A 25,454-nucleotide genomic window follows, 5' to 3' on the forward strand; every position below is an offset into this window, starting at 1 on the left:
AGCACTCGGGAGGCAGAGACAGGCGGATCTCTGTGAGTTCGAGACCAGCCTGGTCTACAAGAGCTAGTTCCAGGACAGGCTCCAAAACCACAGAGAAACCCTGTCTCGAAAAACCAAAAAAAAAAAAAAAAAAAATATGGAGGCAAGTAAGGATGTGTGTGTGTCTGTCTGTCTCTGTGTGTGAGTGTCTGTGTCTACTTATCTTTATATCTCTTTAGTGTGCTGAGTCATTACTGTGTTTGTACAACCTAGGCCTTTACAAATGCAAAGCACATTATGCTCTGCTACTACCTTCACTTTCAGCTCTAAGACATTTTTAAGACTATGTTTATGTACATGTGAGCGTTAAATATTTTTGTGGTACCTGGGCTTGAAGCCATGGCCTCTTGCATACCAGGCACATATTCTACTACTGAACTATATTATTTGTTTCACTGAAAAATTTTGTTTAGATTTATTTTTAGTTTATGTGTCTAAATCTTTTGCCTGCATACATATATGTGTATCACTTGTGTGCTTGTTAGATCCTCTGATATTGGTGTTATGGATGATTGTGAGACACTGTATAGGTGCTTGGAATTGTATCTGTTGTCTGCAAGAGTAAAAAGTACTCCTAACCACTGATCCATCTCTCTAGACCCCTTTTGCTTTAAGATTTGAAATGGGTTATCATCTCCCAGCTCTTGGGAGGCAGAGGCAGGCGGATCTCTGTGAGTTTGAGGCCAGCCTGGTCTACAAGAGCTAGTTCCAGGACAGGCTCCAAAGCTACAGAGAAACCCTGTCTCAAAAAACCAAAAAAAAAAAAAGGAAAGAAAAAGAAATGGGGTAACATCAAGTTGCCTGGGCTGTTTTCCGGATTATTGTTCCTCTGCTTCAGTCTCCTAAAGTAGCTGGGATTATTAAATATATGTCAACCTGCTTGGCTTAAAGTAGTATGTTTGATCATCTTCAAGCTTAGCATCTTCAAATTTAGGAAACTCAGGAAGTGAGAATGCTGAGAGAACTTGACAAATACTTTAGATATACAGAGTTTTAAAAAGTACAGTGGGGATGGGTCTAGGGGTGTAACTTAGTGGCAAGAGTCCCTAGTGTGTGCAAGGCTGTAGGTGACACCTCTAATCACACATACACACACATGCACAGAGTAAGGACAGTGAAAACCTGCTGTTTTGCTTGGGGAAATGAGAATAACTGTGTGGAAAGCAGGCTTTACATGGTTTTGTTAAGTAAGGAGATGGACAGATCAAAATCAAAGCATATAAGGCTCTACCAGAATACCAAGCTTCTCCAAACAATTTATTTAGACATGATATTTTGTTCAGAAACTGTAAGACCAGCTATAAATGGAATTGCTACTGATTCTTACGGAACTGCAGAGTGGGATAAATGTTGGAAGACAATGGACATGCTTGGTTCCCAATTACCAAGTAGAGAGAGTAGATGGGGAAATGACTAGATTGGGAAGATTTGCATTAGACCTGAAGTCATATTCTAGAGAGGTTGGTATGCTTTTGAGAAAGGGGATCTAAATTACTGGAGAGTTCTGTAAGTCTTATCCCTCCCTTCTATAGATCAAACATAATATTATCAGTAGTGTTTGCCAGGTTGAAATGTTGGGGGAGATTTGCTCATAATGATTGCTCCGATTGCTCTGAGACCACCACCAATGGAGCTGACCTCCACATTCAGCTGACTGGAATGGGTCATTGAGTTCTCTGGACTAAGAGGAGAAAGCAGCACACAGAAAAGGAAGAGGTGGGGACAAGGGGTTGCACTGGCTTAGATCAAGGAAGTAGACAGGGAGAATCGTGTCTTCATGGTCACTCTGTGGATTTCTCAGGTTCATTCCTTAATATTTATCCCTGAGTATTATTTTTCAATAAATGATAAAGTATCCCAATACTGAAAGATCGCAGGGACCCAATGCTAAAGTGTGGGCAAGGCACTGGCCTTCCTAGTGTACTTAGGTGTAGTTCTAATTCACATGAGTTGCTACTATGCAGATCAGTGCCATTCAGATAGAGGCCGCATGAGGCTTTCTGTCTACTCTTGGCCTAGGCCATGCAGATGAGGGTGTGGTGAGTAGATAGGACAAGAAGTAGACACTAACAAAAATAGCAAGTAGGTGAATGACCTTTCAGAATCCCAGCTTTCTAGATCGCCTCAATAATTGAGCTGGATGGAATGTGAGACTTGAATTTTTAATGGGAAGAGATTTATAAATGGGCATATAAGGTTCATCAAGGGCAAGGAAACTGAGGTAAACAGGAACACAAAGACTTGGGGGGCTTGTTACAGCTTAGTTGAATTAGTGGCAAAAACTCATAGGCAGGGAAAGAGCCTGTAGTTTAGTTCAGTGCTCAGCATTAAAAACAAAACAAAACAAGAAAACATCTGGGGGCCAGGTGGTAGTGATACATGCCTTTAATCCCAGCACTTAGGAGGCTGTATTCTAGAATGGCCTGATTTACAGAGCAAGTTCCAGGACAGCCATGGCTACACAGAGAAACCCTGTCTCAACAATACAACAAAACAAAGTGTTCAGCAGTTAAGAGCACTTGTTTTTGCAGAGGACCCAGGAGGTTTGGTTCCCAACACCCACGTTGGTGACTTCACATCCATCCATAACCAATTCCAAGGAATCTGACATCCCACCCCATCCCCAGCCACCAAGACAGGGTCTCACTATGTAGCCAGGTGGGAAATCTGAACAGAGTAGGCAGAGTCAAAGAGACGCCTTATAGCTGCCGAAGGAGACAGATTCCCTGAAGGAGACAGATTAATCAGGATACACAGATTAAAAGAAATGGGTTAATTTAAGATATAAGAGTTAGTAAGAGGGGCTGGAGAGATGGCTCAAAGGTTAAGAGCATTGCCTGCTCTACCAAAGGTCCTGAGTTCAATTCCCAGCAACCACATGGTGGCTCACAACCATCTGTAATGGGGTCTGGTGCCCTCTTCTGGCCTGCAGGCATAGACACAGAATATTGCATACATAATAAAATAAATAAATATTTTAAAAAAAAAAGAGTTAGTAAGAAGCCTAAACCATTGTCCAAACAGTGTAATATAGTTTCTGTGTGATTATTCGGTTCTTGGCACCCGGGAACAAACAAGCAATCTCCTACAACAGGGCATGAATATAGCTTGCAGTACAGGCCATTGCTCTGGGTGAGGTATTGTGAGTGGCTGAGAAGTGAATGTGAAGGACTACCATACTATAAACTTTATAAATACTGCATATGTAGGCTGCTTTTATTTTGACTTTTGATTGTTTGTTTTTTGAGACAGGGTTTCTCTTTATAATAACCCTGTCTCTCCTGGAACTTTTTATGTTGACCAGGCTGACCTCAAATTCACAGAGATCCTCCTGCCTCTGCCTCCTGAGTACTGGGATTAAAGGAGTACACTACCGCCTCCCAGTTAACTTTTATTTGCTTTTGTTTTGTTTTGTTTTCAAGACAGGGTGTGTCTGTGTATCTCTGGCTGTCCTGGAACTCACTCTGTAGACCAGGCTGACTTCGAACTTGCCGAGATCCTCCTGCCTATGCCTCCCGAGAGCTGGGATTAAAGGCATGCACTACCACTGCCTGGTGAATTTTGCAGTTTAAATGTTCGGTTTCCTTTTCCATTTCAGCTGTGTTTCCTATAGACAAAAATGACATTAATCTAATTAGAGCCATGTCATGTGTGGTGCATTGTTGAGGAAACGGTGCATGAATGTATAGTAAAATTCTCACTTTGAGACACATAGTTCTGTGTTTTCTTTGTGCTAAGAATGAAACACAAGGATGTATCCTTTCCATATAAGTAAGTGATTTAACACTGGGAAATGAAGCCTATCAGGCAATTACTATAATCAGTTTGCAAAATGTTTTGCAGTTGGGTAGCTTCAGATAAAAAGTAGATCTTGTATACAGTTCTCTTAGAGTGATTGGTACTTAGGATGGAAAACTTCAGTTTGCATGCACCACTGAGCCTGCTCATGTAGTCCTAATCCTGCTAATCTTGTATCTGTTATGTTGACAACTGTTGTTTAGCCTTTGACAAGCATATATGGCAAGACAAATGGCTTGATTTAACTTCTTGTTGAGATTGCTCAAGCAGCCACATGTGTGTGCTCCATGAACTACATGCCAGCTACCTAGCTGTGCCTATAGCACCCTCCTGTGGCTCCATCTAGTAACAAGCAGAGGCAGACAGAGCTTGGAGTTCGAGGCCAGTCTGTTGCCTGTTCTATAGAGCGAGTTTCAGAACAGCCAGGGCTACACAGAGAAATCCTGTCTCAACCCCCCCCCCCCAAAAAAAAACCAAAAAGAAGTATGTTCTTCTATTTATTTATTTTTTTGAGACAGAGTTTCTCTGTGTAACAGCCCTAACTGTCCTGGAACTTGCTCTGTAGACCAGCCTGGCCTCAATCAAACTCACAGAGATTTGTCAACCTGTGCCTTCCAAGTGCTGGGATTAAAGGCGTGTGCCACTACCCAGCAAGAAGTATGTTCTTGAATCTGTCAACAAACACTGTTGATTGACCCTAATAGTAAATTAATAATACCTTTTATACCTTTGTTTTTGTTCTACATATCCTCTTGTACATAAGCCCCTCCAAACTTTAAAAAATGAGATCTTTTGGGTGGTGGCACACACCTTTAGTTCCATCCCAGAGGCAGGTGGATCTCTCTGAGTTGAAGGCCATCCTGATCTATAGAGTTCCAGGACAGCCAAGGCTACACAGAGAAACCCTGCCTGGAAAAACAAAACAAACAAAAAGAGATCTATGTAGCCCTGGGAGGCCAGGCTGTCTGTAAACTCATAGAAATTTACCTGCTTCTGCTTCCTGAGTGCTGCACCTAAAATCAGATACCATCACTTTGCCTTTTTTGTTGTTTTTCAGACAGGGCTTCTCTTTCACCATCCTTCCTCAGTCTCCCAGGTACTGGGATTATAGGTGTAAACCATCACGCCTGGCTTTTTTTGTTCTCTGAGTAGTTTTGGAGCCTGTCCTGGCACTAGCTCTGTAGACCAGACTGCCCTCGAACTCAGAGAGATCCGCCTGCCTCTTCCTCCCAAGTACTGGGATTAAAGCTATGCACTACCACTGCCTGTATGCCTGGCTCTTGTACACATTTTTAAATATGATTTGTTTGTGTTTGTGTGTGTATTTGTGAATATTGAGGCCAGTGTCAATATCTTCCTCTGTTGCTTTCCATTTTTTTTAATTTGAGATGTCTCTTTATTTATGGTATTTTGTGCTCTAACAAGTAAAGCTTGCCTGAAGATCGGAGTGCAGAGCTAAGGCTCTAGAGGCCAGGTGGTGGGGGCACACACCTTTAATTCCAGGACTTGGGATCACACACCTTTAATTTTAGCACTAGGTAGGTGGAGACAGGAAGGGATATGACTGGGCGAAGAGAGGAATATAAGGTAGGAGGAGACAGGAGTTCACTCTTTGATTTTTAGTTTGGGGATTTCATTGAGGTGGCTTGCTCCTTCTCTGATCTTCCAGCATTTACCCCAATATCTGACTCTGTTTTTTTATTATTAAGACCAATTAGGTTCGTGCTACATTTAATGAATCTGAAACTCACTTCTTCAACTAGTCTGGCTGGCCAGAGAGCTCTAGGTAGATTTGCATTTACCCCTCTTCCCTCTGCCCTGCACTGGGGTTATAGGTATGTTCCACCATGCCTGATTTTTGCATTGGTGTTGGGGATCTGAACTTATGTCCTTATGTTTGCAAGTACTTTGAACATTGAACTATCTCTCAAACTCCTCTAAATATTTTTAGTGGATGATTGGTATGTATGTATATTCTTGTGTGGACTATCAAGAGTAATGTCTCTTTACTGTATCAAATTTAATCGTGTTATGAGAATCGTTTTTGGAATTTTTAGCAAACCATGGAGCATTACTTTGTTTAGGAAATTGTTGGGTTGTTCCACAGAAAGGCAAATAAAGTAGCAGAGTGGGAGATAACACACTGAGTTGCCCTTAGTGTAGCATGTTTGAGTCAGGGCAGAGAAGATGCTCATGTTCTGTGGGAACATAGCTGGACATCAGACACCTTTACATTGTTGGGTTATCTGCTTGTATGGGCAGTAGAACAGGTATTAGAGGTCAGAGGGCTTGTGTTCCCATACCCATGTTTTTCTTCCAGCAGCATTTTGGCTTTAAATAAGCAGCCTTCCTCTCTCACCCCCAGTCTTCAACAAGGGCTTATCTAGGGCATTGGTCAGCTGCAAGATGTCCTGTGGAGGCGGGGGTGGAGTATGTGCCTGAGCCTAGTGTGTTTTATTCAGGTTCTAGCTGAAACCAGAGGAACTGTAACAATCCTTTTATGTAGCGTGAATTCTAGTTGGTTTTAATAATAAAAACTCAGAGTCAGATATTAGGGGGTGAAAGCTGAAAGATCAGAGAAGCTGAGCAGCCAGCCACTAGTTCTCACCTCTATAAAATCCTCAGACCGAATGTGGTATCCTGTCTCTACAAGTCCTCAGACTGAATCCTGAATCCTGTCTCCTCCCGCCTTATATTCCTCTCTCTGCCCAACCATATTTATTCCTGTCTTACCTCCCTAGTGCTGGGATTAAAAGTATGTGCCACTACTGCCTGGCCTATATGACTGACTGGTGGCTCACTCCGCACTCTGATCTTCAGGCAAACTTCATTTGCTAGATCATAAACAAAATATTAGGTGGACCTTTGTATATAGAGGACATTCATGAGAGACTGCCATACCCAGAGTTAATGCCTGATGCTAGATATGGTCCAGATAACAGATTCCTTGCAATGATGAAACTTTTTAGGATTGGATGAGTGAGTTAAGCTCACGTCCAGCTTCAGATCACACAGTAAAATACTTTTTCCTGGCTTTTGGTAGGCAGGTGTTGGCCTGGTCTGGGAGGTAAACTCCACTATCCTGTTTGCATTAGTATTGTAAGAGGTTAGTAACTGTAATATCTTATTTGACTTTCATATATCTGTAGATCAAAACAAAATGGTAGCACATGTTTATTAAAGGAACATAAGGCTTTTTGTAGTGCTAGAAATTGAACCCAGGGTCTTTTGCATATTAAATAAACTCTTCTCAACTGATTTTGACCTTCATCTCACCCAAATGAGACTTTAAATGAGCAAAAATAGGAAAATGCTCTCTAAAATGTTCTATGACCACTTGGTTCTTTTTTTTTTTTTTGCTTTTCTTTTTAAAGATTTATTTATTATGTATACAACATTCTGCCTCCATGTATGCCCACATGCCAAAAGAGGGCGCCAGACCTCATTACAGATGGTTGTGAGCCACCATGTGGTTGCCGGGAATTGAACTCATGACCTCTGGAAGAGCAGTCAGTGCTCTTAACCACTGAGCCATCTCTCCAGCCCATCTATGACCACTTGGTGTATGTGCATATATGTGTGGGGATATGGAGGCCAGAGGAGGACATCAAGTGTCTGACTCTGTCACTTTCTATTATTTTCCCTTGAGATAGGTCTCACTGAGCCTGAAACAAGGCTGGCATTCAGTGTTAGTGGCAGACAAGTCCCCCCAACCCCCCTGTCTTTGTTTCCTCACAGTACTAGGATTATAGGTACATGTAGCCATTGCCTGCTTTTTGATTTGGGGGCTAGTGTCCGAATTTAAATTCTCATGCTTATACAGCAAGCATTCTTATCCACTGAGCCACCACTCTATCCCTGTTTATAGCTGCACTTCTTTTTTCCTTTGAGATGGTCTCACTATGAAGCCCAGGCTGGCTTCAAACTCAAAGATTCACTTGCTTCTGCCTCTCAAGTGCTGAGCTTAAAAACATGCACCACCATATCAGCAAAAGCCAGTCTTGCATATACCTTTCCAGATCCTTCTATACATAATATCAATCTTATTAATCATTAAACAATTTTTTTATTGAAAAAAAAATTTTCTGCCTCCTCCCCGCCTCCCATTTCCCTCCCCCTCCTCCCGCCCCTCCCCCCCTCCCCCCACACCTCTTCTCCTCCCTCTCCAGTCCCAGGAGCAGTCAGGGTTCCCTGCCCTGTGGAAAGTCCAAGGTCCTCCCCTCTCCATCCAGGTCTAGGAAGGTGAACATCCAAACTGTCTAGGCTCCCACAAAGCCAGAACATGAAGTAGGATCAAAACCCCGTGCCATTGTCCTTGGCCTCTCGTCAGTTCTCATTGTCCGCCATGTTCAGAGAGTCCAGTTTTATCCCATGCTTTTTTAGTCACAGTCCAGCTGGCCTTGGTGAGCTCCCAATAGATCAGCCCCACTGTCTCAGTGGGTGGGTGCACCCCTCGTGGTCCTGACTTCCTTGTTCATGTTCTCCCTCCTTCTGCTCCTCATTAGGACCTTGGGAGCTCAGTCCGGTGCTCCAGTGTGGGTCTCTGTCTCTATCTCCATCCATAGCTAGATGAAGGTTCAGCTTTTGTTGAGATGAACAAACTGATTCTGTCATTCCTGTGTAAATGTCAGATCAGAGTGATGCTTGACAGGGCTTACACAGCAGTGCCATGTAGAATCAACAGCTCCTTTACCTGGAGACATTGAGGTATCTGTGACATCTAGAGATAGGAATTGGTTTTCTCCCTCTACTATGTGGGTCCTGGGATTGAACTTAGGTCATCAGATTTGATGGTAAGCATTTTACCTATGGAGCCATTTCTGGCCTAGTGCCATTGTCCTTGGCTTCTCATCAGCCTTCATTGTCCGCCATGCTCAGAGAGTCCAGTTTCAACCCATGCTTATTCAGTCCCAGACGAGCTGGCCTTGGTGGGCTCCCAATAAATCAGATCCACTGTCACAGTGGGTGGGTGCATCCCTCGTGGTCCTGATTTCCTTGCTCATGTTCTCCCTCCTTCTGCTCCTCATTTGGACCTTAAGAGCTCAGACCGTTGCTCCAAATTGAGTCTCTGTCTCTACCTCGATCCATCGCCAGATGAAGGTTCTAAGGTGATATGTAAGACATTCATCAGTATAGGATAGGGTCATTTCAGGTTCCCTCTCCTCAGTTGCCCAAGGTACCAGCTGGGGACATCTCCCTGGACACCTGCGAACCCCTCTAGAGTCAAGTCTCTTGCCAACCCTAAGATGGCTCCCTTAGTTAGGATATATACTTCGCTGCTCCCGTATCCACCCTTCCTATATCCCAACCATTCCAATCCCCCGAGCTCCTCCCATCCTCCCCTTCTCATGTTTCTCATCCCATTTCCCCTTTGCCCCATGCCACCTCCCCCGCAAGTTCCCAGTTTTTGCCCTGCAATCTTGTCTACTTCCCCTCTCCAGGCGGATGACTATACGATTTTCTTTGGGTTCACTTTCTTATTTAGCTTCTCTAGGATCACAAATTATATGCTCAATGTCCTTTATTTATGGCTAGAAACCGATTATGAGTGTATACATCCCATGTTCTTCTTTTTGGGTCTGGGATACCTCACTCAGGATAGTGTTTTCTATTTCCATCCATTTGCATGCAAAATTTGAGAAGTCATTGTTTTTTACCGCTGAGTAATACTCTAATATGTATATATTCCATACTTTCTTCATCCATTCTTCCATTGAAGGGCATCTAGGTTGTTTCCAGGTTTTGGCTATTACAAACAATGCTGATATGAACATAGTTGAACAGATACTTTTGTCATTTGATGGGGCATCTCTTGGGTATATTCCCAATAGTGGTATTACTGGATCTTGGGGTAGGTTGATCCCAAATTTCCTGAGAAATCGCCACACTGATTTCCAAAGTGGTTGCACAAGTTTGCATTCCCACCAGCAATGAATGAGTGTGCCCCTTTCTCCACAACCTCTCCAGCAAAGGCTATCATTGGTGTTTTTGATTTTAGCCATTCTGACAGGTATAAGATGGTATCTCAAAGTTGTTTTAATTTGCATTTCCCTTATCGCTAAGGAGGTTGAGCATGACCTTAAGTGTCTTTTGGCCATTTGAATTTCTTCTGTTGAGAATTCTCTGTTCAGTTCAGTGCCCCATTTTTTTGGGGGGTTAATTAGCATTTTAAAGTCTAGTTTCTTGAGTTCTTTATATATTTTGGAGATCAAACCTTTGTCTGTTGCAGGGTTGGTGAAGATCTTCTCCCAGTCAGTGGGTTGCCTTTTTGTCTTAGTGACAGTGTCCTTTGCTTTACAGAAGCTACTCAGTTTCAGGAGGTCCCATTTATTCAATGTTGCCCTTAATGTCTGTACTGCTGGGGTTATACGTAGGGAGTGGTCTCCTGTGCCCATGTGTTGTAGAGTACTTCCCATTTTCTCTTCTATCAGGTTCAGTGTGTTCAGACTGATATTGAGGTCTTTAATCCATTTGGACTTGAGTTTTGTGCATGGTGATAGATATGGATCTATTTTCATTCTTCTACAGGTTAACAACCAGTTCTGCCAGCACCATTTGTTGAAGATGCTCTCTTTTTTCCATTGAATACTTTTAGCTCCTTTATCAAAAATTAGGTGTTCATATGTTTGTGGGTTAAAATCAGGGTCTTCTACTCGGTTCCATTGGTTGACTTCTCTGTTTTTATGCCAATACCAAGCTGTTTTCAAAACTGAGGCTCTGTAATAGAGTTTGAGGTCAGGGATGGTAATGCCTCCAGACGATCCTTTATTATATAAGAATGTTTTGGCTATCCTGGGTTTTTTGTTTCTCCATATAAAGTTGATTATTGTCCTCTCAAGATCTGTGAAGAATTTTGATGGGATTTTAATGGGGATTGCATTGAATCTATAAATTGCCCTTGGTAGAATTGCCATTTTTACTATGTTGATCCTCCTAATCCAAGAGCAAGGGAGATCCTTCCATTTTCTTGTATCCTCCTCAATTTCTTTCTTCATAGACTTAAAGTTCTTGTCAAATAGATCCTTCACTTCCTTGGTTAGGGTTACCCCAAGATATTTTATGCTATTTGTGGCTATCGTGAAGGGTGATGCTTCTCTGATTTCCATCTCTGCTTCCTTATCCTTTGTGTATAGGAGGGCAACTGATTTTTTGGAATTGATCTTGTATCCTGCAACGCTACTAAAGGTGTTTATCAGCTGTAGGAGTTCTTTGCTGGAGTTTTTGGGGTCGCTTATGTACACTATCATGTCGTCTGCACATAATGAAAGTTTAACTTCTTCCTTTCCAATTTGAATCCCTTTGATCCCTTTATGTTGTCTTATTGCTATCGCTAGAATTTCAAGCACTATATTGAAGAGGTATGGAGAGAGTGGACAACCTTGTCGTGTTCCTGATTTTAGTGGAATAGCTTTGAGTTTCTCTCCATTTAATTTGATGTTAGCTGACGGCTTGCTATAAATAGCTTTTATTATACTTAGGTACGACCCTTGTATTCCTAATCTCTCTAAGACCTTTATCATAAAGGGATGTTGAATTTTGTCAAATGCTTTTTCAGCCAGGTTTCTTGCTAGCCATCCATAATGGCTCCCTCAGTCAAGATATTTCCTTCCTTGCTCTCATCTCTGTTCTTCCTCCTTCTCGACTATCCTATTCCCTCAAGTTTTCCCCCCTTCCCTTTTCCCTTCCTCTTCCCCTTTCACCTTCCCTTCTCCCTCCACCCCCCATGCTCCCAGTTTTGTCAGGCGATCTTGTCTATTTCAACTTTCCAGGTGGATCTATATATGTTTTTTCTTAGGGTTCATCTTGTTACTTAGCTTCTCTAAAATCATGAACTATAGGCTCAATGTCCTTTGTTTATAGTTAGTATCCACTAATGAGTGAATACATACTATATTCATCTTTTTGGGTCTGGGTTACCTCACTCAGGATGGTGTTTTCTAGTTCGATCCATTTGCATGCAAAATTCAAGATGTCATTTTTTTTTCCACTGAGTAGTACTCTAACGTGTAAATGTACCACATTTTCTTATCCATTTTTCAGTTGAGGGGCATCTAGGTTGTTTCCAGGTTCTGGCTATTACAAATAATGCTGCTATGAACATAGTTGAACAAATGTCTTTGTAGTATAATTGAGCAGCTTTTGGGTATATGCCCAAGAGTGGTATTGCTGGATCCTGAGGTAAGTTGATTCCAAATTTTCTGAGAAACCATGATACTGATTTTTAAAGTGTTTGTACAACTTTGCATTCCCACCAGCATTCCACCCCCTCTCTAGCATAAGCTGTCATTGGTGTTTTTGATCTTAGCCATTCTGACTGGTATAAAACAATATCTCAGAGTTGCTTTGAATTACATTTCCCTGATGGCTAAGGATGTTGAACATTTCTGTAAGTGTCTTTTGGTCATTTGAGATTCTTCTGTTGAGAATTCTTTATTTAGTTCTGTATCCCAATTTTTATTGGGTTATTTGGAATTTTGAAGATTAGACCTTTGTCTGATGTGGGGTTGGTGAAGATCTTTTCCCATTTATTAGGCTGCCTTTTTGTCTTATTGACTGTATCCTTTGCTTTACAAAAGCTTCTCAGTTTCAGGAGGTCCCATTTATTTTTGCTCTCAGTGTCTGTGCTACTGGGGTTATATTTAGGAAGTGGTCTCCTGTGCCCATGCATTGAAGGCTACTTCCCACTTTCTCTTCTATCAGGTCCAATGTGGTCGGATTTATATTGAGGTCTTTATTTATTAATTTCTTCCATTTTTTGTTTGTCTTTTCCTCCATTTCTTTAAGGGAGTTTTTCATTTCCTCTTTAAAGGTCTCCATCTTCATAAAGTTAAGTTTAAAATCGTTTTTTTCTGGGTTAGGATGATCCAAGTCTTCCTGTTGTATGACCACTAGGTTCTGGTGTTATCACGTTGCTTTTTAGGTTGTTGGAGGAATTCTTGCATTGGCGCCTACCCATCTCTTCCTTCAATTGGTGCCAGCAGTGTCTTTGCATCTTGATTCAGTCCTTGCAGTAGCTGTCTTTGTCTTTGGGAACTGTTCTTGATTTGCTCTATACTGTCACTGTCTGTGTCTCAGGGAGCCATTGAGGTCTCTCTTAGCCTGCTTTCTTGCTCTTCTCTTCTGGTTCGCTCTCTTCTTGGTCTACTCTGTACTCACAGCTTGTGCTTTAGAGTCCTCTCTTGGTCCTCTCTCTTGGTCCTCTCTGTGTAGTTGCAGTTTGTGTTTCAGCATTCCTCTGAGGTTGCAGGGGTGGGGGTTGGAGGGTTTGGGGGCGGAGTGGGACTTGTAGCTTTCAGGGTCTGATGTATGGGATGGGGTGTTGGAGCAGTCTACCTGCAGGAAACTCACCTGCCATCTGGCTATAGAAGTTGAGATAGGTGGAGGAGGGACCCGAGTTTTGCTTCATTATGGAGGGCCTAGAGAGTGGGGTGTTTCACTGGGTGGCTGGTCACTCACTTCTTGGTCCTCTCTGTGTAGTACCAGGCTGTGTTTCAGACTTCCACTGAAATTGCAGGAAGATAGACGAGTTTGGGGGTGGGATGAGGCTAGTAGCTTGTGGGGTCGGATGGATGGGGGCAGGTATTGGGGCAGCCTACCTACAGGAAACTCTCTTACTGGCTGGTTAGAGAAGCTGAGGCAGGTGGGGGGAGGGTCTCAGGGTTTTGCCCTGAATGGAGGGCCTAGAGAGTGGGGTGTCCCACCAGGTGACTGGTCACTCACCTCTTGGTCCTCTCTGCATTGTAGCAAGCTTTGTTTCAGCCTTCCACCAGGGTTGTAGGATAGGCATGTTTGGGGGCAGGGTGGGGCTTGTAACTTGCAGGGTCCGGTAGATGGGGGGTATTGGGGCAGCCTACCTGCCTTCTGTGTTCTTACTTCACCAGGAGGAGCTGGATAGTCCCTGGTTGATAGAGTGGGGTAGATGGGTCAGGAGAGACAAAGGGCAAGATCTCTCAGTGGTGGACAGTTATTTAGGTAGTGCTATGTCTGGTCAGCTTCATGAATTTAAAGATTTTTTTTGTAAGAGTATATGGGTTGGAGGAAACCAGGAGAATCTAGGAGTGAAAAATCATCACGAGAAATGCAGGTGACTGAACTGAGGCAGTAATAGGAGTCAGGAAGGATGTTGTCGGGGTTTCTGTCCTGCCCAGTTCCCGCAATTGTTAAGTCCCAAAGAAATCACACAAAGGTCTACATTAGTTATAAACTGATTGGCCTAGTAGCTCAGACTCCTATTAACTCTTATAACATATATTAGCCCATTATTCTTGTCTGTGTTTGCCACGTGGCTTGGTACCTTATTCGGCAAGGCAGTCACATCTTGCTTCTTCTGTGGCTGGGTCACGACTGTAGACTAGGACTTTCTTCTTCCTAGAATTCTCCTGTTCTCATTGACCCACCTCTACTTCCTGGCTGGTTGTCCTGCCTATACTTCCTGCCTGACTACTGACCAATCAGTGTTTATTTAAAATATAATTGACAGAATACAGAGCATTGTCCCACACCAGGAGGTGGTGTGAGAGGCTCTGGCAGCTGGGGTGTTCTGCTCTTGAGCATATTGAATGTGAGGACCTGGTCACTGGCTAGAAAGGGAGCTCTGGCTGGATGAGGTAGCATACCACCATGTTACTTTAATCCCAGCGCTCAGGAGGCAGAGGCAGGCAGATGTCTGTGAGTTCCAGACCAGCCTGTCTACAGAGCTAGTTCAGAACACCAAGAAACCCTGTCTCAAAAGCAACAACCGCCCCCCCCCCAAAAAAAAGAAAGGGAACTCTGTGGACTGCTTAATAAGGAATCTTCTGAGCGAGCAGCTCATGGATAGGGACAGCAGAGCACATTGGAAGGACAAGGCAGGCAAGCTACTGGGCACAGACAGTCAGGACTGAGTGTATTTCAGAAAGAGGAAGAGGTTTGGGAGCTGTAAAGGACATTCACCCATGGACGGGCATGGTTTCTGTTAGGCCAAAGTTAGAACCACAACAGAGTCACCATTATCCTTTGTGTCCACTGGCAGGAGCTTCTCATAAGTGTTCTATTGCTCTATCTAGTTTTCCTGTTCTGTTGTGCCCTGATCTTTCTGACATGTCACCTTGGAGAGCCTTGAGTGTTACGCCTTTTTTCTTTTGGAGCATGGCTGGTTTGATGCCCTATCTCTTCCTTATTTTCATGACTGCTGGTACTTGAGCTTGAGAGACCTTGAGCAATGGAAGCTCTGATACTACTTGCTTCACCTGGTCTTGCCTTGGCATCTCCTGATTGTGGTTCCTTGTCAGGGTAGCCATCTCACCTTTTCTTCAATAATTGAGACATATTCAGAGTATCCCCGGGCCATGCCACATTGTAGACTGTATGCTAGACTGTAACAGCATAAAATCAGCAGGTGGCACTGTGACACCAGGGCTCTACTTGGCATGGGGCTAAAGTGTAGAAGAACTTGGATATACAACTTATGTCTGAAGGGACGGCTTCTCAGCTGAGGCTCTTCTGAGCCACATCATGGGACTTTTCAATTGGACTTGATCCTTTTCCCATTTCCTGTTCATGTTTTTCTCCTGTTTGCTCACTGAGGCAGATAGGTGAAAAGTCCCTGTGAGCCATGTCTCTTTATTTGATGTATTTGGCCTGTTTCTCTAGAGGCCAGAGAGAGATTCAGCTTCTCTTGCCTTCTCTTGTTTACTCGGCCTTTTATGAAAGCATTGTAGCCCCGCTGAGCATCCAAGAATATTTTACCAGGAACGCCAAGTTGAGTTCAGGTATTTGGGTGCCAAGGACACATCTGTATTCCGTTAAGTGTTGTTCTCTGGGCTTAATATCTATGTTTGGATTTAGTTGATCTGAACCCTGAGCTGTTGTCAATGAGTACCCTAGACCTTTAGAAATTCTCTTTGGCTCTTTGGTTTTTACTTATGCTTTTTATTTTTGTTTGGTTTTTTGAGACAGGGTTTCTCTGTGAAACAGTCCTGGCTGTCTGGAACTAGCTCTGTAGACCAGGCTGTCCTCAAACTCACAGAGATCCGCCTGTCTCTGTCTCCCAAGTGCTGGGATTAAAGGCATGCACCCCCATCTCAGCTGTGTGTTTTTAAAAAGTGAGTAGGTATGAACAGTTAATGTAACAGTGTTCAGAAGATAAAACAAAGCAATGCATGATAGATAACACAGCAGGAGTAGAGGCCATGAAGTAGTCATTTCTGATTTCTGTAAGCTGATGTGTTTTAGGACCAGAGTACGGCAATTCTCAAGCTTGTCCTTGTTCACCATATACCACACTCGGTTCTGGGGGCCTCAAGACAGTGCCCGAGAGGTGACTAGCAAGTGGGACCTGGATGCGTAGCTCAGTGTGAGAAAGAGCAGTAAAATATTCCAGAAAGCTCACTCCGAGGCTGGCAAATGCTGGAAAGGGCCTAATCTGTCTTGCTGGGGCCTTAAGGTTTGGGGAGGAGGGCAGAGAGAGAGCTTGAGGTAGTGAATTGAGTTTTCCATGTAGCTTCTCAGCTTCCACTTCGGCCATAAGCCCAGCTTGCTCGCTAAAAGAGTGTGAGCCAGCACCTCCTGCTGCTTGTTCTATCTTCTCTTTTGTTAGTGTGGTAAATGCTATATCAGCTTGTCCTCCTCCCCTCCCCCAGTGACAGGCTGCCAGGTAGACATGGGTTTTACAAGAAAAAAATGGGCAGGCTTGGACCTGACAAGCAGCTTCAAACACGGCCCTTCCCCTGTCCTAGGAGTGAAATTAGGTCACCTGGAAAGTTTCTTTTTATTGTACCTGGTCTGGGAGAGCAGTGATGGCTGCTATAGGGCCAGCCTAAGGTATTTGTAGCGTGATAGGGCAATCCAATAACTGAATATCCTGAGAAAGTGGATACAAGAGCCTGGAGTGTACTGGGGGCTGCTGTGGGAGCATCAGAGGGTACCTCCGCAACAAGAGTTTCCTAAGGGAGGTGGTAGTTGAACTGGCTAAGAAAGGATATGGTGGTTGATGTGTAGAACGAGGCATGTTTAAGGGATGGTGATGGCTTGGCATTACTTCCACACAGTGGGTCAAGCAGAGGAGAAACCAGTCAAATTTGTCAGCTTTGTGGTGGATGGGAATTCTGTACAGATGCCAGTAGGGAAGAGGCACCAGGCACTGGCAGTGGAATGACTAGAGGGTATCCTCTCTAGAGTTGCTATGGAAAGCACTGAATAGTGACTTGGGGTCAGGAACAAGGAGGACAGAGTCCAAGACAGCTTACATGTTTGGAAGTACAGCAGGAACACACTTGGCAGTGCCCTCTGATGGAGTAAGGGAAGACCCATCTTGGCAGGCTGTGTTTGGAGTGTTTGTGATAACATCAGAAGCTGATGTTTAGTAGATAGTTTAATTGTGAGTCTGGTAGCAGATAAACACTTTAGGAGATAAAGTTAGCTGGAGGAAAATCTAGAGTACAGAGTAGACACTTGAGGAACAGAGTACTACATGGCAGACATCTTAAAAGTGACCTGTTAGTAGCAGCGTATGTTACAGAGTGCATATCCTCTGAAAATTCAAGAGTGGTTGAAGGATGCAAGGGCAGGGGATAAGTGGGAAGGAGAGAAGATGGATGTAACTGGAAATGGCAAGAAAGTTGATGAGGAGAAATTGTAGGCAAGGGCATGAGATGCAACATACAAGGGAAAATGACCCCCAAATCAGCCTTGAATGGATTAGAGGCATAGATAGCTCCAACACAGGTGGTACAAAAGAACTGCACTGTGTATGTTGGGGGTGCCAACGAGGGTGTTCTGGAAGGGAAGTGGGAAGTGTCCATGACAGTTAGCCAGAGGAAGGAAAATCCGGACCTCATTGTTATTGTTGTTATCTTCTTTTTTTTTTCCTTTTAAATATTTGTTTATTTATTATGTATACAATATTCTGTCTGTATGCCTGAAGGCCAGAAGAGGGCGCCAGACCTCTTTACAGATGGTTGTGAGCCACCATGTGGTTGCCGGGAATTGAACTCAGGACCTTTGGAAGAGCAGGCAATGCTCTTAACCACTGAGCCATTTCTCCAGCCCCCTGTTGTTATCTTCTTAATGGCTGGAAACCAAAGGCCAGAATTGTGAGCAGACATTGTCTAAGATCTTATGCTTGGGTATCCTGGTGTATCTGGTATATCTTCTGTGGGTATCCTGAACTATCTAGGAAATCCTAGTTTGCGATATCTGAGGAAAGCCTTGGATAGCACAGAAGATAGCTGTTGCATTGTGGTTGTCATTCCTGATAGTACTGCCTTTCTGGTTGTGTCATCTACCACTGGGGTGACAGCTGTGGACACTCCCTAGCAGCTATTTGCCTGTCCAGGTAGGAGTGGGAACCCTTGGTTTTACTCACTCATCTTTGCTAGGACCCAAAAATGTCCATGGACCCCATCTTTACCATTAGGTGGCATGCATTGGTGTCGTTCCCCCCCCTCACCATTTCTAGATATGGAGTGGGCTTTCTTAAACTTTTAGAGATCTGTTCGGGAACCAGGAAGCTTCTGTGTTGAGAGTTGCTTTTCTTTCTGGCTTCTCTGTTACTTCTGATCACTGTATGTCAGGCCCATGACTTCTTGCTGGCTGTTGGAGTGCTTGGTAACTTCTTCTGCTTTCAGGGCTTCAGCCCAGTGGGGGGCAGGCTGGTGGGCAGCTCGAGGCTGAGGCAGGGAAACCTGAGCTCTAGGCCACGAGGTCTGGGCCGCTAATTTTAGAGAGCACATGTCACTGGAAACTCTCCTCTCCTGCCAGGAATCAACAGCTTGGTTCTCACTGTGCCACCGGAGACCCCTGGGAGTGTCTCCCCAAAGCAAGACCTACAAGACCCCTCTATTCCACATGTGCATTCCCAAAAAGGGTTCTTCTAGAGCCCTGCAGAGCCTGGACTGAGGGTGAGAATAGAGCTCTGTGCTTCTGGTTCCCTTGCCTGCCCAGGCTGTAGGTGGAATGACGGAACGCCAATGCATCATGGACCAGAGAGGCCAGCCCTGGAATAGGCTACCAAGGCTGCTACTGCTCCTCTGAGCAAGCACTTTTGTTGAAGTGCCCTGGAACAGGCATCAGGCATGTTTTTTTCCTTTTTCCCCAGGCCTCTGCATGCACTTTACCTGACTCCAAGTGCTGTGGCTAGACTTTCCGAGACATGTGGGAAAGTACTCTTCTTTCTTGGCTGCCTGAGCAGTGTCTTTCTCAAGACTGTAGCAAGTCCTTCTGTCCTCTATCTAGTCTTACTGTTCAGGGACCAGTGCTTATCCCCACTTGCTATCTGTTTACCTTTCCAGATGCTCGAGACAGGCAACAGACACCTGTGTCCTGGTTGGTCTTTCTCTGTTCCAAGTAGTGAAAGACAACCTCAGTTTGAATGCTATTATATACTAGCTACACTATGGCAGCTGATTGTAAGATGTGTTTGGGAAAGGGGTTTGGAGAAGAGTTTTTTCTACTCATGTTGGGATTTGGAAGCTGAGAGAGAATGTTTTTCAGTGCAGGTAGATGGGAATTGGAATTGTAGTTATATGAATTTTTGGCTCTTTATCTTAAATACATTGCTTCATCCTGATGAACCTCAGTTTTCTGTCAAATGAGGGTAGCAAAAGTAACTACCTCATAAAGTAACTATGAGGAATTCACTTGGCATGTTGGAAGTGCCCAAATTTGTTTTTCTGACATTGTTCTCTTAGGGAGGCAAGCCTGACCTCGCAGTGAGGCAAACAGTGCTGAGGCTTGTCTAGCACATCTAGGCCCTTACCTGGAAAGTGCTGGTGGTTTAAGATCTTTTTCTATATAGCTAGGCCATGCCTGGGTGTGCTTCTGTTTCCAACCCCTCCCTGAGATACTTCCCAGAGCCCAGTGTAACTGTTTGGGGGAGGTGGCAGAGGACAATTCCTGGGCCCCACTTTATGTTGCCAGGTCCAGGATGGAGGCAGTCTGAACAGGTAGCAGCCAAGAAGCGTTCCTGCCAGGCCGTTTGCTCTCGTGCTTCTTACTTCTCCCTCTTTTTGTAAACAATTGCAGCTTACTTAGACGCCTGGTAACTCTCATCTCCCAGCAGGCCACACTGCTGGCCTCCAATGAAGCCTTTAAAAAGCAAGCAGAAAGTGCCAGTGAGGCGGCCAAGAAATACATGGAGGAGAATGACCAGCTAAAGAAGGTGAGTTAAGTCTGCCTTCTAGAGCCACATTTCTAAGGGTCCACAGTGGTCACTATTAGGCTGGGACCCATGTGAGAGTGCTGTTGCCTGATAAAGGAAGTTTTTAGTGGGGAGGGTGTGCCTGTTGAAAGAATCTGGGGTGAGTCTGGTGCCTTCTGCTAGCTGGTTTGAGGCACAGTAGAGGAAGAGGGTATACTACTATTGTACCCATATGCTGGTGCCAGTTGCAGTTTTCTCTGATGAGAATAGATCTTCTGGAAGCAGGGACTTCTGTTGGGACTCAGCCTTTTATTCTTCAGAAGTTAGCTGTCAGTGCAACACTTCCAGCAACATGGGGCTAATGGACCCCTTGGTACTAGGGAAGAAGCAGAGACTAGTTTGTTAGTCTGTCAGAGGAGGTGAAGTGTTAAGCTAGGAAGGAGAGTGATGGTTTGGAGATTGGTGGGGTGGATAGGAACAAATTTTGGGGGCGTTTCCTGCAGGAAGAGAAGGAATAAGAGTAGTTAGGTTATCTGGGCAGAGAGTTCCAGGTAACAGCAAGTTGAGCTTTACTGGTGGGAAGGTAGGTCTAGGGGCCAGGGTAGGCAGAGTGTGTGGCCTATGAGCTTGCAGTAGGTGCCCCTACTGGCTATTCTCCTTTCCTCAGCAGCTAGCCATAGCCTGGTCCATGCCTAGGAGCTTCTAGTGGTCAGTTCTGTCTTGACATTTCCAAAAGTGCAAGTAATTGCTGGAGGTAGCTTGAGGAAGTACAGTTCAAAGGAGTGCACTGGTCTGGAGATGCTTCACCTTCACTCTCCCTAGGGAGCTGCCGAAGACGGAGGCAAGTTTGATGTTGAGAGTGCTGAGGTGAAGTTAGAGGAGAACAAGAGCCTGAAGAATGACTTGAAGAAGCTAAAAGATGAGCTGGCCAACAGCAAGAAAAGTGAGTTGCCCTCTTGTTACACTCCCGCATACTGCTGCCCCCTAGTATCAAGTATTAATAGTATACTTCATGTGCAAACTTTAGAGTTGGGTAGAAACAAACATAGCATTCTGCACCTTTACACCCAAGTGTGACTAAGCGAGCTCACGGCTAGAACATTTTAGTGGTTTAGGGCTTTGGAGAAGCCCTAGCAGCTGCTGTGCATGCTTTAGTAGTGCCTACTAGGGATTTCTTGTCAAGACAGGCAGGCGAGGGAGGGGGGAGCCCCAGGATGCTTGGGAGCTGAGAACAAAAGGAGTGTCAGGAAGAATTTGTGTGGTATCTGCTCCCTTTCTCCCTTCTCTTTTCCTTCTCCTGCATTAAGTCCAGACACATCCAGCACTGTAGGCATTGGCCACTGATACTCTGTAAGGTGTCACTGTCACTTAATGCTGGGATTTTGCTCATGGCCTCTCACTCCTGGCCATTCAAAAGGTCACCCCTCCTGAGAACCATTAACATCCCTCCATTGAAGGGACTCATAGGGGCGGTGCTCTGACTTTTTGTTCTGTGTACCTATTGGGTCTTCCCTTCCTTTCACCTCTCTAGAGGAAGACATAGAAGGCAGAGACATTAACAAACACTGGAAACTGTACAACCTCTTTTGAGACAGATTCAGAACAATTTTCCATGTTATTCGTAGGTAGGTGTTTTTCTTACATAATCCCAGTCTTTTAATTTCTTCCTGTATTCATTTGTATCGTTGCCAGAGCTAGAGAAAGCTGAAAACGAGGCTCTGGCCATGCAGAAGCAGTCTGAGGGTCTTACCAAGGAGTATGACCGTCTGCTGGAAGAGCACGCCAAGCTGCAGGTCAGTGTCTCCCTACCTGTAGGTGTGGGTTAGAGTTCGGGCCAGGGTCCTGCAGCACAGTTCCTAGGGGAGCTGGGGAGCCTGCTGCTTCTTCTATAGGCCTTGCAGTAGGTCTACATGTCTTACTGGTGTTGCTCTCCTGCCCTCCCTTGCTGCCTCTTTTGTTGCTAAGTGTGGGCAGACTCAGCTGCTACAACCCTTCATGCAGGAGGTATGGCATGGTACTAGATGCTGGGCTGGAACCTACTAAGGGCAGCTCATATAAGTAGGTTGGCTCTCTCTGCTTTGAGCCCTTACTACCTTAAATCCAGTGACAAGCCCTTAAAGAGGGGTACTTATCATTCTAGGCTATTATCAGCTGTGGTAGGGGTTTTATCAGGAACATGCTTGGGAAAGCTGGGTGTGGTGGCCACACCTGAAATGCCAGTACTTTAGGAAGCTGAGGCTGGAGAATGAGAAAAGTCTAGGTCATCCTAGACTAGATACTGTGACCCTATCTTAAAAAACAAAACCCTTCAATAAGTAGGGATCTTGTTCTAGCTACCTCTCCTGTGGGATGCAGGGGGAGTAGTGTTTGGCAAGTGAGGAGAAAGCTTCAAAGGGTGCCTCACCTGGTAGGCTCTGGTTGTTGATCTGAGTTTTTAGGCTAGGCTAGCCTCACAACTCCAGGTATAGCTGGAAGCTTAGGTGGTCAGGAAGATGAGTGGAAGGAGACAAATTCCTAGATTTGTTTGGTTTGCATTAGGTAGTGAGTTAGAGGGAGAGCCCAGCCCCACAGGGAGTCCCTGTGCCCTCAGAATATACCAGGCATCTGGAAAGGACTTGGTGGTTGGGGTCTATGTGTCCATGCACATGTCCATACATGACTATGGACACCAGAGGAAAACCTTGGTATCATTCTTCAAGAGCTATCCAACTTATTTTTATGAGACAGGATCTCTTTATTGGTCTAGAATTTATGAAGTAAACTAAGCTGACTAGCTATAGAGATCTGCCTCATATGTCTCCCAACTCTGGAATAACAAGTATGCTCTACTTTACCTGTCTTTTTTATGTGTTCTGGGGATTGAACCTAGGTACTCACACTTTTATGCCAGATACTATCTCCTGACCCCTAAGGATTTGAGTTTTAAGAACACCATGCATAGTACACAGTGGTGGAAAGGCCCCAAATTGGAACTTAAAGGTTGGTGGTCTGCTGTGTGCTCTAGAGGAGGTCTTGGTTCTGCTCTCATTGTAGTAAAAGAGAGCTGCAGTTATCACCTCCAGCTGCCACTGCACCTGATGGGGCTCAGTTCCCTGAAGTCCTGCCAATCCTCTCCTGGCAGTAGGTACAGGGTCTTCCCTAGTGGATGGATGGGCTGATACACTCACCCTGACAAGCTTTTGGGTACTGTTGAGGGTAGGGTACCTTGTTTGTCTGGGTACTTGCTATTAACAGGAGAGAAGAACCAAGTGTTTGGGGGCATAATACTAAAGGCCCAAGGGCTTGGGGATAGGCTTTGCTAACTTACTTCTTTGGGGTTTCTTTCCTTTTCTAGGCCTTAGTACGTGGTCCCTCGGACAAGAAGGAGGAGTAAAGGCTTGTTTCTACCCCTCCCTGCAACTGGCTTCCTCCTGATCCATGCTCACTGTTTACCACTGAGAGCTTACCCTCTCCCTCTGGTACTTGCGTTTATCCCCTTCTACTTCCCCAGTTTTCTTCCACAGCTTACAGATCATTATTTTGACTCCTTTACACATACCTGCCATCAAACCAAAAGGGACCTGATTGTTGCTTATTTGGAGTAATTTGCCATGGTGCTGCCTGGCCAGGGTACTTTCTAGAAGTGTAGAAGAGCACTTGTGACCTGGCCTGCAGTTGAGCCCCATTTATTTTGATGTATGTCCTTAAGGTGGTTGTGAGGCAGGTCAACTGTTTTATCCTGAGGACAATAAATGTTGTTAGGTTACAAGCTGTTTGTGTCTGAGGTTTTGGGGATGGTTCTGCTTCTGCCCTCTCAAAACTGAAGAGTGTCCAGAAGGTTGCACAGGTTCAGTGTGACATTCTTCCTTTACTTGGACTTGTTCTTAGCCCTTGAAGAGCAGGCTCATGCTTGCCCTCAAAACTCCTGTTTTCTTTGCCCCTGCTCTTCCCCCTCTTGTTCCGCTTCAACCAGGACAACTCCACTTTATGGCTCTTAGGGAGTGTCTGTCTTGTCAACCTCCCTGGGAGCTGGTAACTGTCTGGGAAGCCAGGTAAACCAGCAGGACTTCCTGGTACTTTCTCTGGGTTCCTATTCATCACATTTGGGACAGATAGAATGTGGCAGAGTGCCACCAGTCATTCGCTGCCCAACCCCCTACTGAAGGTTTACAGCGTGACCTCTGACTAATGCTGACTGGGAGAGGAGACTGTCCTTGGCAGTGACCTAGAACTGGCTAGGGCAGAACAAGGCTATAGAGGGGGGCTGCAAGGCAATCAAGAAGGGACTGCAGAGTGCTTGTGTCTCTCTACTGCCCACCGGCTATGAAGATTTACAGGATGGGATGGGGTCCTGCCTCTGCACTGACTTGTTTTGCTGACAGATCCATGCCCTCATTGCTTACTTCCTTAGAGCAAGATCAGCCTGCAGCTAAGCTTCCCTCCAGCAAGGCACAAGAAAGGGCCTGTTCCTGATCACATGCTTGTCACCCCCTCCTCCCTGTTAGCCTTCCTGCTCAGGGTGTGTGCTATGCCTACTGTCTGTGAAGACTAAAGAGGAATTGTGGGAGCTGGTTAGTATCTTTTGGGATTGGAGTGACTCCTGAAGATGTTGATATTGGCTAGAGGTTGACAAATAACTGTGTTCCTACTTCTGTCTGGGATTAGGCCAAGCAGCTGCCTTCCCAAGCATCCTGTCACTCTTACCCATCCTCAAAGCATGGCTGCCCTGTAAGGAGGCTGCCCCTTTCTCAGCAGTCTAGAGGCAGTGCCCATGAGGGTAGAGGTAACACCCTCTGGTTGCTATGCCAAGGCATAGGACTAGTCTGCTTTTCCAGGAAGTGTTCCGGACTACTTTGGGCTTCCCTAAGCTTGCTTGTCTGTGCTTTGGAAGGCTAAAGTCCAGATCACCTCTCCTGCTTTTCTACTCTAACCCTGACCACTCTCCTCTCTGGCCCAGCTCCTGGGACAGCCTGTCTGATGGTTCTCCACTCTATTTTCTCACTCTGCTTGAACTTTTTGGTCTCAGTTTCCTAAACCCTTGTATAAAAGCTGATTTCCTGAGTAAATAGGCCCCATCTATTGTAGCATCCAGTGAAGCACACAGTGAAGTCTGTGAAGTTGCCTTTCTGTGATGCTACCATTTTTTATATCTAGTGTTGTGACAGTTTGCTGGGAAGGCCTTTAGTGTGACCCCCACTAGGGTTCTTATCCAGAATAGATACTTGGTGGAGAAAGCCTGAGACTCTAAGCTCCTCATGGGTGGAGTTAGTTGAGAGAGACTGGCATGAGGGTCTGGGGAAAAGTCTACTGGACTTTGCGAAGATCTTTTGCAGCTGAAGATAACAGGCTGAGACTTAGGGATGAGAGCAAGAGGGAGATTGGGAGTAGCACTCTGGGCAAGAGCATGGGGTCTGTGAAGGAATAAAGGAACTGAATAAAAGTGCTAAGAAGAGGACAGGGAGGCTATAGCCTGCACCAGGTGATGCCTGCTTCCTGCTCTGCATAGAACACAACCACTTTG

At 44.9% G+C, this 25,454-nt stretch overlaps 1 protein-coding gene across 3 annotated transcripts in view; it reads left to right on the forward strand.

The window, feature by feature from the left end:
• Bcap31 (B cell receptor associated protein 31) overlaps positions 1–23,702 on the forward strand; it is a 41,421-nt gene extending 17,719 nt beyond the window's left edge. For all 3 annotated transcript variants that reach the window (XM_057759434.1, XM_057759432.1, XM_057759433.1), the window contains exons 6-9: positions 19,840–19,975; positions 20,777–20,897; positions 21,647–21,747; positions 23,289–23,702. In XM_057759434.1, the coding sequence (XP_057615417.1) occupies positions 19,840–19,975; positions 20,777–20,897; positions 21,647–21,747; positions 23,289–23,327 (397 nt within the window). In that variant the 3' untranslated portion in view covers positions 23,328–23,702. The remainder of the gene's footprint in view (positions 1–19,839; positions 19,976–20,776; positions 20,898–21,646; positions 21,748–23,288) is intronic.
• The last annotated feature ends 1,752 nt before the right edge of the window (positions 23,703–25,454 follow it).

Source organism: Chionomys nivalis, chromosome X (genome assembly GCF_950005125.1).
Source record: "Chionomys nivalis chromosome X, mChiNiv1.1, whole genome shotgun sequence".
Lineage (NCBI taxonomy): Eukaryota > Metazoa > Chordata > Mammalia > Rodentia > Cricetidae > Chionomys > Chionomys nivalis.